The sequence below is a fragment of the Pinus tabuliformis genome, chromosome Q (genome assembly GCF_031772625.1).
Source record: "Pinus tabuliformis cultivar Carrire ecotype Pingquan chromosome Q, CPIR1, whole genome shotgun sequence".
Lineage (NCBI taxonomy): Eukaryota > Viridiplantae > Streptophyta > Pinopsida > Pinales > Pinaceae > Pinus > Pinus tabuliformis.
The window spans coordinates 1,346,813,481-1,346,828,628 of NC_142296.1; the positions used below are offsets into that span (position 1 = coordinate 1,346,813,481).

At 40.1% G+C, this 15,148-nt stretch overlaps 1 protein-coding gene across 1 annotated transcript in view; it reads right to left on the bottom strand.

Annotated features, from left to right (window-relative positions):
* Positions 1 to 11,386: 11,386 nt before the first annotated feature.
* The window catches only part of LOC149224878 (uncharacterized), a 203,146-nt gene continuing 199,384 nt past the window's right edge, over positions 11,387 to 15,148 (bottom strand). Inside the window, exons 6-8 of the mRNA XM_089386311.1 lie at positions 12,408 to 12,651; positions 12,140 to 12,247; positions 11,387 to 11,751 (exon numbers count right to left, since the gene is read on the bottom strand). Of these exons, the coding sequence (XP_089242437.1) occupies positions 11,632 to 11,751; positions 12,140 to 12,247; positions 12,408 to 12,651 (472 nt within the window). The 3' untranslated portion in view covers positions 11,387 to 11,631. The remainder of the gene's footprint in view (positions 11,752 to 12,139; positions 12,248 to 12,407; positions 12,652 to 15,148) is intronic.

Here is a 15,148-nt window from a genome sequence, read left to right on the forward strand (position 1 = left end):
CATTTCCACACAAATCCTTGCTTAGGAAGTGTATTTACCCCTTCTGGTGGCTTCCGAGGCTTTGCTAAAACGTCCTAGTTTGTTTCCTATTGCCACAAGTGATTCATTTTGCTAGTAATCCAGGGGAAGCGAAAAAAGCCTAACCCAAACCGGAACTGAGGTGAAGGTCTCCCTTTCTGGAACAAAGTTCATCACCCTAGGCCGCATATAGAGGCCTGCTGCTGCAAAAAAGTAGGGCCCACCTTTGAATATTCTATCCTTGTCTTCAATGTTTGTAAACGCCACTATGAAGAAACCCTTGGACCCAAGGTGAAGCTCAATGCTACCCTTAGGTTTCCAGTGATATTTAACCCAGGTTTGCAAATCTTTCTCAGTGGGCCATACTCCCATGAATTTGCATATGATGGCATAAGTTTCCATATGCTCCCTGTGTTCCTGCAGGGCCGGATTATTTAAAACTACTCTTGGAGTGATGTTCGCTCTGGGCCTACACGGTCCCTTTTGATCGACGTCCTTTTTTTTGCCTGCCTGGTTTTTGTCTTCTTCCTCCTTGTCCTTAGTGTTGCCCTTATCCTTTGACTCTGCCCCATCTGTCTCCTTCTCCTTATTTCTGTGTTCTTCTTCCCCTGTACCTTTGCCCTTACTCAGATGGGTCTTATCTCTGCCGGCCACAGCGCTTTTGTAGGAGGGAGTGGAGCTCCCTCCTCTGCGGGCCGCCATTTTGGGTCATAGTCTGCGTGTCTCAGAGCTCTGCGTGATTTTCCGTCTCCCGCGCTCCTTCACCTGTAAAAATATTTCACTTTCATTATTGGAGTTATAAATAATATATTTGGATGTCTATGTGTGTGTTAATGTTGAACTTAATAAAATATTTCAATGCTCAAAAGGAAAAAGTAATTATTGTCCAATTTTTTATATAAAATATTAATTTTAATAAATTATTCAGAAATACAATTTAAATAATGAAAAATTACACATGGTATATATAGAAAGAGAGACAAAAAACATTATAGATCCATCTTAATCATAGATTTATCAAACACTAAAAGGGATTAAATCTCTTGGTGTGTTAATCTTTCTTCAAGTTTTGAATTCTAAAAAAAGATTTGTATATAATGATATTTGATCCCTCTCGGCACTTGAAAGATCCATGGTTAAGATGGATCTATACTGGTTTTATAAAAAGTGTTTATTAACATAATTTTTTATTTCTATTTCTATTTTAAATCAACATAAACATATATAATTATGTGACAACATAAGATGAAGTTTTAATTTACATGACATTACATTACATTAATTCAAAGTTAGTATATTTCTAAAAAATGAAAAACTTCAATAAAAATGTTATAAGAAAATTTGGCAAAAAATTCATTTTCACAATATGTCAAACAAAAACCAACCTTATAAAATGATGAACATAACTCAACATTGCAATGTGATGAACATAACTCAATGTTGCAATTTGATGAAAAAAATTAGATGCTACTATATTGTGAACTTACATGATGTCGAAATGTGATGATCGTTACATGATGTCGCAATGTGACAAACATTCTCTGAGGTTGTATTGTGACAAATATTACCAATCGTTGCAATGTGATAAGCATTACCAACATTGCTATGCAATTAACATAACTCGATGTCACAATGTGACGAACATTACCTGACATCGCAATGCGATGAACATTGTCACACACACAACTTGGTGGATATTGCCTGATGTTGCAATGGTATGATCATAACCCAACAATATAATGCAACTATAACATTACCCAATGTCGTAATGTGACAAACAATACTCGACATAACATTGTGACGACATTACCCGAAATATGATGAACATTACCCGAAATGTGATAAACATTACACGATATTGAAATGTAACGAACATTATCTGACATTATAATGTGACAAACATTACTCAATGTTGAAATGTGCTAAGCATTACCCAACATGGCAATGTGACTAACGATACTTAACGTTGTTATGTAACGAAGATAATCCAACATCACAATGTGATGAACACTGTAGGACATCACAATCTGGTGGACATTACCCGATGTTACAATGTTATGATCATAACCCAATATTGCAATGTGACTGACATTACCCTACATTGCAATGTGATGAACATTAAGTGAAATGTGACAAAACATTATCTGATGTTGTAACGTGAAAAACATTACCCAACATTACAATGTGACTAACATTAGTTGACATTGTAATGTAATGAACTTTACTTGACATTGCATTGTGATGAACAATTTTGGATATCACAATTTGGTAGACATTGATTGACATCACAATGATATGCTCATTATCTGGCTAACATTAGCTGACGTTGTAATGTAACAAACTTTACTTAACATTGCAATGTGATGAACATTGTTGGATATCACAATTTGGTAGACATTGATTGGCATCACAATGTTATGCTCATAACCCAACATTACAGTGTGACTAACACGAGCCTAGATCCATTTTAACTCTAGATCTACCAAGCGCCAAGAGGGATAAAATCTCTATTCACTCTAAAAGAAGTTTGCATTTCAAGAGATTTGATCCCTCTTGGCGCTTGGTAGAGCCAGAGTTAAAATGGATCTAGGTTGTTTTATTATTTTTCCGATGAGGGAAATGTGAAAATTCCTACACTAAAGGAACCCCTACTGCAACAAATCTGAATCTACTTCACCTACTTGATTTTTAAATTACATTATCAAGTTATTCTTTTGAATACTGAAGAAAATTACTTCTACAACCTACACTAATTAAATATTTGAGTTCATGAAACAGAAAACAGAGCAAATAACAAGATACATAGGACACTTATTTTTGGACACAATAGTCCCCGTAAAAACCCAATGCGGGAAAACCAGTGCAACAGTTTTGAGGCTTCATTATTATGCATGAGAAATATCTGAATACAAATCTAGGATGCTCATCTAGCAATCCTTTACAGAGAAAATACTAGCAGAAAATTTGAGTGAGTTTTACCTCACTTCACTCGGCAGAATTCCAACTGATCTGGCAGTTATTGTAGTTTCTGAAGATCATTTCCGAAGAGTGCCAAGTCTTCGTCCAGAGTATTCTAGGCAGAGAAAAGTTTCCAGACAGGGATTGTATACGGGTTGGTCTGCAACAGGAGGAGATGAGGTGAGATTCTGTGAAGACCACCATCACTGGCAGCAACAACAATAGTGGGACGAAGCAAGTGGAGGGAGAGGAGAATGTGGCCCTCGCATCAAAGGGGCAAAAGGAGCAACGCAGGAGGAAGAAAGACATTTCCAAGGTGAAATGCTTCAGATGTGGTGATTTTGGTCACTACAACACTCAATGTCCTCTCAGGAAGAAGGGCAAGGAGGAGAAGCAAGGTCAGCAGGTTGCATCCACAAAGATCGATAGGCCGTCTTTCAGATTGGAGGAAGAGTTTTCCATGATCACCGACATACCTCCAAGACTGAGGTGGGGTGATTTGGTTTTGTAGCCCCAGAGATATACAAGATGGGCAAGACTCTTGAGGAGGTCCACCTCATGAATCAATACCTTACTACGAGAGCCCAAAACATAAAGTAGCAGGTTGGATCAGGGGCAGTTGGTGCAGTCAGGTGCCAGAGTGACAGATGCAGTAGCTAGTCGCAGGTTAGATGTTGGGTAGTGCAGTGCAGAGTTGGCAACTTTGCAGTTGGCACAAAGCAGAGTCAGCAACAACGCAGAGGCTTCAGTGACAACGCAAAGTCTGGCAACAGTCAGGGCTCGGGTGACAGATGCATCATACTGATCACAGTTGATTCAGTGTTTTGGATGCTTTTCAGTTGCAGTTGCAACAACAACAAATGGAGAAGGAGTTGCAGTGTTGGCAACATTTCAGTAGGGCCAGCAACAACACAAATGCAACATTTATCAGAGTTGTGCAGTAGTTGATGGGTAACAACAACCAGACATCAGCAGCGTGACAGGAGGTGGTGCGGAGACAGGGTGTTGCTTTAGTGGGTTGCAACGCTAAAACACATTCCTCGCTAAGAGGGAGTGTTAGTTTTTGTAGAATCGGTTGTGTTCTAGCCACAAAATTTGGTGGAGAGGCTAGTATACTTGTATTTTCCAAAACCCAGAAATTATTTTTGGACACCTAGAGACAACTTAATTAAAATAATTAATCTTTTTTTAATGGTGCCTAAGTCTAAACTTAGGAAAAATGATTAATTAAAGGGTATTAATTAAGTCATGGTGAAAATATTCTAGAAGAAGACATGTATCGAGTTCTAGTTAATCTTAGTCATCGATTATGTTTTAATCTTGTCCATTGATGTCTCAATGAGAGATTATAAGAAGAAATTCGATGGGGGTTGGAGAACACACTTGAGACACCAAAGAATTTGATTTTGCTGGGAAATCGATCTTTAGACTAGCAACTGTGTGTTGCCGAAGGTGATTCAATAAGATTGAAGCAGTGAGAGAGGGGTAGGGATAGTAAGGTCGGGAGGAAGATTTTCCAGTCCGGTGAGTGCATAGCAGAGAGACAGAGAGTTCCACAGAGAGGCAACTCAGTGCTTCAGAGGGGCAACTGTATTTTGCTAGGGAGAAGCAGTGATTCAGTGCTAGAAGCCGGAGTGGGAGCCCGAAGGCCAAGAGAGTCCATTTCCCAAACAACAACTGATCAATTAACAAGAGAGACGTTGGTTCGAGTTGTGTGACACAAAACTACATCGGCTGACACAGGAACTGCACAGAGGCAATAGAGAGCAGCTCATCTTGAGCCAAGGTCAGTGTCAGATCACCGGTGAGAGTGAGATTTTTCTCACTAGACTTCTGTCAGTTATTTCTCTGTATGGATTGCTAGATTTGAACATCCATAGTCTTGTACTAAGATTTACTACTGCATAATAATTAAACCCTCAGCTACTGCACTGGTTTTCCCAAGTTGGGTTTTCCGGGGACATTGGTCAAAAAATAACAATGTTATTTATGTGTGCGTGATTCTATTCTTCCAGCATTATTTTTCTTCCGCAATATTGTATTTGTGAAGGCTGCAATGTATTAGTTTCGATATTTACTGTAGGATGCAATAAATAATTTGTTCAATTTATTTAACAAATAGAAGGAACTTACTCAGTTGCTGCAGTAGGATTCGGGGTTTCCGAATTTTCACAGTCCACTGAACGTAGGGTGAGATTTTCGCATGAAAATCCGTTGTGTTAAGTAGCACTGTGTAGTCTTGGCTGAACAACTCAAGAGAACAATAGAGACAATGTAAAATGATCAAAAGTCCCAAATGGAGGCTCTCTCCTCATACTTATACTTGTTGGCCCCACCTTCCTTCTCTCTCCTCCAATTCGCTTTGCCTCCCTTTTCTTCTCCTCCCACAAATGCGTACTAGCTTAAGGGGTGTGAATTCCCCTTTGGGTGGCCCCCACTTCCCACTAGCATTTTAATCTTTCCCTTTTTCTAATGTTTGGCTATGCTTTCTCCCACAAAATGAAGTAATTCTCCCTTTTCCACCCACTTATCCTAAGTTGAGCCAAAATTAATATTACTTAGACAAAATTGCAAAATTGGTGTAGCTACTAGGTGAATTTAAGTAGAGGGGACATCACAGAACCTCATATTGCTACAGTGGCAAACCAAATATGTATAGCAACATAGGTATCAGATTTGGAATCACAATTTGCAAGCTTAAAGGAATTTTTGGCAACAACGGTGAAAAAGGACATAACACTTTGCACCGCTCAGAACACTAAAATTGAATCACAAGTTGACATAGACTAACACAAAACAACCCTCCAAACTAAGCAGGTTTTTTGTGCTGAATTGGTAGTAATGTGTTACGAACCCTTACTCAAGTTGTCCATCGACTGATTCACCCAACCCTTTGAAAATTAATCTGCCACATGATTCTAGTTAATATTTGCTTATGATTAGGGTCAATTATGCAATAATAACAATGCATGTTTACTACCTAACTTTTGTCATATTAGCCCATGCAATGTTTTGTCCATTAGTTAGGCTCAATTAACTTACTTAGTTGTTTTAATAATGAATGTTATATCCTTATGTATAAGTTCTCCCATAGTACCCCAAAAAGGGGTACCTTTCCCTTGAGGATATAGATCCTTATTACACCATGTTAGAGTCGGTCTGGTCAGTCCTCCATCAGAGATCAAAACTCTTTATGCATTTCATTTTTACGTGTCCCGCTCCATTCACTCAGCTGCATTCTGCTAGGGGCATGCCATAATCTGACGGAGAAGGTCATGCTAGTCATTTCCCATCATGTTTGGTTCCTGCTGGCTTGGGTCTTTTGTAAATAATCACTAAAGTCCATGACAGTCAAGGTCTGGTCCTTTAATGGACAAAAGTCATTTTTGGTCATTAGGTCTAGGGATTGATCAATTTGATCTTTAAATATGTCCAGTAAATCCATGCAGGCCAGAGTGATGCTCTTGCAAAGTAATGAGCTGCAGAGTTTCATCATCATATTGATAAACTTCGACTGTTCTTCAAAACTTTGTTTTGAAGAAAAGTCAAACAGTGTCATTTGTGACAAAATTTTCAAAAAGGGTCGATAATTGATTTCTTCAAATGCAATCATGGTTTCCGTGACCAGATGCTCTATCATGCAATCCCTACAAAAAGTGTCGAAAATTTCATCGTTTGAGCCAAAATTTCAGAGGAAAAGTGAAAATCAGGGTTGTTTTAAAGTCAATGAAAAAGGTGCCAAACATGACATTAGAAAGTGGGTTTTTTAAAAAAGCAAATTTAAAACATGACCTCCAAGCCTATATACACAAATTCCATCATGAATCCAAGTCATTGTGCAACCAAGTGCTTGGGAGAACATTTCAAACTGTTTGAGTGAGAAATCGCGCGATTTGGAGCAGTTTGAGGAGGTTTCAGGGTGCGCGGCGCACACAGGCAGGGGCGCGGCGCACACAGAGCCCGCCTGCAGTGTTAAATTACAACTAGCGCGGCGCACACCCGGAGCGCGGCGCACTGGGCTTTGCGTGCGGCGCACAGAGACAAAGCGCCCAGAAATTGCCAAACTCACCCAAATTTTTTGTGAAGACACTCTAATTGCAAGGTAGGCTACCTAAACTCACTTGTGCATCAAATTTGGTAAAGATATGATGGTTTCATGCCCGTGATTGAATGCAAAAATTTCTTAAAGCAACCACAAAAAGACACCAAGAAATCATCTTGCTAGGGTTGTGTAACAGTGTTATTGCTGCCAAGGTATTTTCCCTTCCCTACCCCTGTTCCTTATTCCCCTATTGCATTCTTCCTACTATCACTACCCTAACACTACCAAACTCATATTCCCTTACCCCTCCTCCCATTACTCAATACAAACCCTAAAACCCTACCTTGCCAAAAACCCAAACCCTACCCTATCAAAAATACCCAAACCCCCTACATGTCCCTAAACAAAATTCTCCCTATAACCCCTGTTCCCATTATATTATTCCCCTCCTAATATTCCCTTGTTTCATTGTCCCCTTGGTGGTAGATTATCAAAACAACCTAGCTTTCACCATCAACAAAAAGGCAGCCTAAATTCAGTTTATAAATAGCAGTCATGGCATCCGAGGTTTCATCAGAGTATGAGGTGGAGACCCACAGTGATACAGCTTCAGGAGAACAGGCTCCCACGAGACATCACAGGAGTGGCAAACATGTTAGGGATGAGCCAAACACCCTCACTCAGTTGCAGACATGCCCTCTTTCTATGTCATGTTTCCAACACCTAGCATGTTTTGAATTTTGTCAAAGGGTGGCAAATGTCAGAGTTCATCATGAGTTGGCCCGTCTTTTTGCACTTCACCTACATGGAGGTCAGTCTATCTTGGCTGGGGTCACTTTCACATTGACACCCGAAGCCATATCAGTGGCAACAGGCATACCAAATGTTGGAGAACAGTGGCATAAGAAGAAGAAGGTGGAGAGGCATCATTATGAGCCTTACATTAAGGCCAGTTGTTTGAGTCAGCTCACGAGAGTTTTCCCATTTAGATTTTTGAGAGATGAGTATGCTCCGCTCATGAAATTGATCATGAAGTACTTCAGTTGTGAGGGGAGGTTTTCTCGCCTTTATGCCTATCACATTAGGTTGCTCATGCACTTTACCAGGGTGCGGATGATGAACCTCCCATTTTTCATTTGCGGGAACATAGAGAGGATGAAAAATTTCATGCAGCATAAGACCCCTCAACAACAGCTCAACAGTGTTTATCACTTTGCTCTTATCCGGATTCTGGTGGATTATCAGTTGGGATTGCAGGGTATTGCTTGGGAGGACTTCATCTCCCATGTCTTCTTCAGCGCTCCACAGGTAGTATCAGAGGCAGAGCATGAGATAGGTGGTCCATCACATTAGTATGAGCGCCATGAGACTACTACTATGCCAGTATTCATCACCTATCAGAAAGGCAATAGACCCTTATTTGCAGCAACAAAGCGAGTGTTATCTCCACCCGGGGTGGAAGGGGCCTCGCTTCCGACATCAGCATCACATGAGCAGGGCAGAGGTAAGGAGCCAGTGCAGGAGGAAGGGCCATCAGGTGAATGAGAGACCGAATTCGTTCTCCTCAATGATGATGAGACAGATACAGAACCAACAAATGCAGAGCTTACAGAGATCATCCAGGAGCAACAATCAGTGATTGAGGCCTTATCCCTTGACTTGGAGAGGGCCAAGTGGAACATGAAGTACTTGGAGCAGAGAAACAAGCAGCTTGAGGACCAGCGGGCGATTATGGAGCTGCAAAACATTCGTGAGCATCGCCAAGCTGCTCCAAGGAGAAGAGTTCAACTCACATCATTGGAGCAAGAGATCAATGAGGATCGGGAGGCCCATCTCGAGAGCGTGAACATGCACTTGGAGAGGTTGCTGGACAAGGCCAATTAGGACCTTGCCTCGCTGAGACACATGGCTTATCATTACAGGACACGAAATATGAGTGCAAGGGCCCGGATAAGGAGCTTGAAGGCGAAATTTAGGAAAGCAAAAAGAAAGGCAAAAGAGGCAAAAGAGCAAGATCGACTTCGAATCTTGACTGAGGCTTCCTTGGCCCATCATAACACCCCATAGAGAACCTCCAGCCCAAATTTCAAGAAATTTGGGGAATTTTTGGTCACATGACAAATGTTTGGGCAAAACACAGGGTTTTTCTCCTTGTGTAGCGCGGCGCTAAAAATCTAGAGCTCCAAATGAGGAATGGTTTGCATTTTTGGATTCAACATGGAAAATCACGACTACTGGTGCCCGGACAAGAAATTTGGGCGAGATTTGAGTCTCCAGAAGGTCAAAAACACCCAAAAAATGGCCTCTATGCCACTTTTTTGACACACAGGAAGAAATCTTGGGAGAATGAAGATTTGGAGGGGCAAATGAGCACCAAATTCAGAAATTCCAGTTGGGTTAGAAAGTAGACAGGACAGGCTTTCCAACAAGCCCACTTGGGCACATTTTGGACACCTGCAAGTGCCCCAAAATAGGCCCCAAAGTAGCGCGGCGCACAGAGGAAAAATTGCCAAATTTGCTTCCGTTTCGCGAAATTTCGATTCACGACTTCTCCAAGTGGGCCCGCTCATCTACACTTCGGTTTTTTGGCACCAAAGGCGGCATTTAAAGCATTTTCTTTCCAAATGGACTTCTATCCAAGTGGCGAAGGAAGGCAAACGGTCACCCAAGCCAAATGTCATGTTTGTAGCACTGCACCTGTCGCTGATGGTTGGCTCTTCATCTCCATTTTGTAATGATTCGAGTAACTCCCCAACCCTTGGGCATTCTATATCTTCATGGCACATTCTATATATTGTATGTAAGCTATTTGCAAAGGGGGGTTAGTTTGTAACTTCTGTAAGACTGTGGGATAGAAACTCTGTTTCTTCACTGTGTATTTTTGATAGAGAATTAATGAAAGGCAGCGGCTCTGTTTCATGAGATTCTTGTGGTTGTGAGTAGCAAATGTGTCTCTTAAGTTTTCATATGTATTTAGTTATGTTTCATAATTCAATTCATGTTCATTTCCAGTGAAATTTTCTGAGTGAGATTAGGTAGAATTCAATTTTATTGCTCTGCCTGTGGGAAAATTTCATGTTCAGTGTTCTTGTTTTGTTGAAAAGGATTCATGTTCCTATGCCCTTTTCACACTCCTCAGCAATCTCTCCGTTCCGCGTTATTCCAAACTAAATTGCTACACTTTCCGCCTGCCTTGCCTCACGAAGTAATCTGTGCCTTTGTATTAAATTCTCTGTTCTTTGCTGACCGTTGGTCCCATACCATCCCAGAAGCTCGGTCATTCATAAAAATTGTTTCTCGTATCCATATTCACTTACTAGCCTAAGATCAATATTTCATTGTAAGTCATCTCAGACCGTTTTTGCTTATCTATTCACTGAGCGTGACTTGGAGAGAGCCCTCTCCTGTTCTGGTAGGGCTAGCTACCAGACTGAGCGTGGTTTGTGGTTACCTTGAATTTTGCCTTCCTTCAGCCTAGGGCAGATTTAGGTGTTAACACACCACTTGTTTAATAACACTTCCAATTTCACTCTTGAGAAAAAAGAAGGATGGCACTTTATTTGTAGCATATTTGCAAGTTACAAAAAGTCATATTTCTCAAAGTAGGTTGGCCTTAAAATGTAGTCCAATTGTTGAAAACTAAATGTACTCAACAGCAAGGAACACACCAAAACTATTAGTTACTTGTATAATAGTGAAGGCAAGTTGCAACCATGACACACTATTAAGAAATTTTCAACAAAAATGAAAAATGAGAAGGGAAATAGATCACTCCAAAGTTTGAATCTACCATATATTTTAGCTCGGTAACTTATTACTATTGAGCTCAACAAAATTTTGTTATATAGTTCTTGGAAAAGATCTAAGAGACATATTATGTCATTGGTGAAATGCTTCAGGAAACATGGCTTAGGACCTACACCCCAAAGAGTGCAGTTCCTTCAGCTTGGGTGCCAGCTATGGGGGGCATCTATTTCACCAAAATCACATGGGACATGAGTCTCATCCCTCTACTACTCATGCATTATGAGTGGGAAAATCACAGTGAGAATAGAACTGTATCTGCAGTGTGACACTATAAATCTCTCAGGTGAACCAATACCCCATTGGAAATGCTTGTCCAATTTTGGTTTATTTGGAACTTTCTTTAGACTCCACTTAACCTTTTTATGTACTTCTATGAGTTAAGGATATTATGAATGCATCCAAACCATCTTTCATATCCAAATGCATCAAGGTTTATCTTTTATCCTTTCATGTTCTTACATGAGATAAAGAATCTAGCAGCTACAAGAATAATATATGACAGTGATTTAAGAAAGCATGAATATAATTTTTTTTGCAACCAGACCACTGTACAGGCCTATGTTACCTCAATGAAAATACACATATATAAATAATCAAAGTACAACATAAAAAATCAGTTATAGTTTTAAATTGAATCACATCTAGACAGTGACAGTCGTGTTACGGTAATTCACAGATATGCAATCCTCAAGGGCACAGAAATCACTTGAACGTATAGGAAATTATAGACTTTACTAAAAGCTCAGGTGCTCAGCTCTAATTTCCTTTTCTTGTCCCATTTTCCTGTATATCAACAATTTAAACACTTAAACAGAAGCAAGGTTTTTCGTTGTTGAAAGGGTTCCATCATAGGTACATTTCAGGACATCTGGTCTCCTGAATAGCTGCGGGCCACTGGGCACACTCTGCTTCTGTGGTCGAATATCCTACATCCAAAACAGAAATGGAGTGCCTTGAAGAACATGCATGCAAGAATATTCATAGAAAAATGATACAAACGTGAAGACAATGCCTCTACAGTAATGTCTGCCTGAAATCTAATCAGCATTTTCTCTAGATGGACCTGAAAATCTTAAATCTTGCAAGCATTCATACTTGTTCACAAAGCTCTCCCGATTCTCTTTGTTATCCATTCACTTCATTTTTCTCACTGGCCTCTACATTTTTTATGAAACGAATGCATCTTATATTTCATTAATGCACTAAAGTAGGGGCATGCTCGTTCTTTTCCCGTATTGGCAAGGAGGGCGTGTATGTCTTGTGTTGGCTTCCTTTCTCCACATTTCAAATCAACTAGCAAGATATTGGACTAACCTGATCAAAAATCGCAATTGGAATTGCAAGAGTTGCAACAGCATTGGGGGCATCCACAATGCCTGACAATCTGCCTTCGCATGGGCAACAAGACAGGAGCAAATAAACCTGAGAATGCATCACATGTCTGGTAATTATTAAGCACGCATACTAGACCAAGCACAACTCATTTCATGAAAGAAATTATAAACTCAAAAACAATTTCAGACAGACTTATTTGCATGGCTATATTCAATATTCATCCTCGCGAAAACAAACGAAGTAATACCTGTTCTTTTGTATATCCAAATTTGGAAAGATAATCAATGGCATTTAGGACAGCTCGTTTATAAGCTACGCTTGCATCAAGGTAATGCTGTTGACCTTTCTCATCCACGCTGATACCTTCAAATACCAACCATTCAGAGAAACGGGGTTCTAAGGGACCGATTTCAAAAATAGGATTTACATGCAGTTTTGTTGGACCCATTGGGGTAAGATATTTGTCCATCCCACCTCGTATAATCCCACATCTACAAGAGACAAAAGTATTTTAAAATAAGAACATGCTTCATTAAATTAGATTCCATTAGAAGTAATTACAAGTAAAGAATATACTTTACATTCAACTATGTTATTCGTGAGTGAAATCTCGTGCAACAATAAGAAACCCAAACTTGAAAAATTCACTATGAGAATTAAGACAGAAAAGAGGCTAACTATGGCATCAACAAACAAAAAATGAAAGACACAAAACAAATAAGGATACTGAAATGTGTCACAAGCAGATTTGACCTAATACAACTGCCCAAGAGTCTTTCAGAAATATAGTAAGACAAACAGACATTCTTACAAACTGAAAAGACCCAGTTTGAACATTTCAAGATAGACAAGTAGGTTTCAGAAGACCATGAATAAGAGCTTCAGAGTCTGATATCTGATTGAATAGGAGGAAGCTCAAAATATCAGAAGACAAAAGGAAACACTGTTTTCAAATGATCGAATTTCAGGTTTAGTCCTAGACAATAATACTTTGTCATGAAGTCATGTTAAATTCAGTTTGGTTTGCAAACAACAGAAGCATTAAATGGAAGAATTCCTTTCTATTCGACATGTTGCAATTACCATTCTCACAATACAACTTACATAAAGTCATTGACAGATTGATATATAATGAAATAAATGCGAGTGTTGGTTGGTTTGAAACTTTGGATAATGCATAGTTGTTAGTGTAGAGGTCCAAGAAGAAAATCTATTTTCTTTTTCTTTTTATCTAATTTTTGTAAAATATACTTCGTATATATACAGGAATTTATTTACATCAGCAGCAAGAAAATAAAACGGAAGGGTATATACAATGGAATTTACATCCCCTTCGTTAATGCAACCAATACAGCCATGAAGTCAGAATAAGCAGCAGAATCTGACAGTTTGGCATCCTTAATCTATAATGTCCTTTTAACCAGTAGCTGCATATGTAGCTCTCCCCTCCATGATAAACAAAAAACAGCCAAAGAACTGACCTCATTGGCAAATACATATTTGCAGCAGAGTTTCCATGGGACAAATTGTTGATTTGGGGTAGCATCGGATGTGCTCTAGCCACGAAAATGGGTGGAAACACTAAAGCACATGAGATCTCCAATACTCAGAAATGGTTTGGGCTGATTCTAAACAGTTTGGGAGATATCAAAATAATTAATATTTTTAATGGAGTCCTTAAGTCTAAACTTAGGGAAAATAAAATATTAATGTGAATTAATATAAAACTGTGTTAGAATGGTCCAAAAGTCATGGATCGAACCAAATCTAATCTTAGCCGTTGATTAGGGACATAATCTCGGCTGTTGATGTGTCAACGAGAAAAGTATAAGAGGAGGATTGAGGGTCACTTGGAGAACACACTGAGGGAAACCAGTCAGTTCAATTTCTAGAGCGGGGTTAGCTGAGAAATTGAACCAGTGGTTTGGTGAACAGTCAGGAGGCAGCAAGTACGGAGCAGAGAAACGAGATCAGCCACTGGAGATCAGCGCTGAGGTAGGAGAGGCACACGTAGGGCTTTTCAGGCAGACGCAGAGGCAGCAGAAGACTGTGCAGTGACTAGCTGGGCCTGCGTGGGTGACGCAGAGAGGCCCAGGGCTGACGCAGTCAAGCCAGGGCTGACGCAGTCAAGCCAGGGCTGACGCAATCAAGCAGGGGCTGACGCAGTCAAGCAGGGGCTGACGCAAAGGGTTTGAGAGCCACGCAGAGGTCAGCCGGGCTGACGCTTAGATTGGGAGAAGTGCTAGAGAATTATTTCTCTCTGTGGGTAAGCCAGTTTGGCACCCTGTTGTACTAAAGAATTGCTGAATAATAAAATCCTCCCTCGCTGCACCGGTTTTCCCACATTGGGTTTTTCCGGAGATTGTTGTCCAAAAATATCTGTGTCAATGTGTTAATGCTTGTGCATATGTTTGTTTCTGTATTACGGTGTGATATCTGCAACAATATTTATTTTAATGTTTATTGAAGTAATTTCATAAATAACTTATAGTGGAATAAGTAGGAAAAATAACTTAGTTGCTGCAGTGATAGAATTTTCGCATGGTATCAGAAGGAGTAATGAAAGGCAGAAAGGGAAAATCAGTGATGGGTTGAGACCACGATGCAGAGGCATCCACGTCAAGGGACTCACAACAGATTTTCAGAAGATTGCCCAAGAGAAAGAGATTTCGATTTCTCTATGTTGGCTTCTAGGCTGGAAGAAGTAGTGGCGTGTATGACTAGTGCTGCATCATCAGAAGTATGGTATATAGACAGTGGAGCTACGTGGCATATGACGAGAATCAGGGAGTGTTTCTCAGAATATCGAGAAGAGAAGATGAACTTTCAGATCACCATGGGGAACAAGGCAAAGTGTTCTCTAGTGGGGAAGGGTACCATAGTTTTTCAAACAAAATCGGGAGAACGGTTCCGTGCTACAAATGTGATGCATGTACCAGGATTGGGGATTAACTTACTTTCCGTGTCGCAACTACAAGGCAAGGGCTA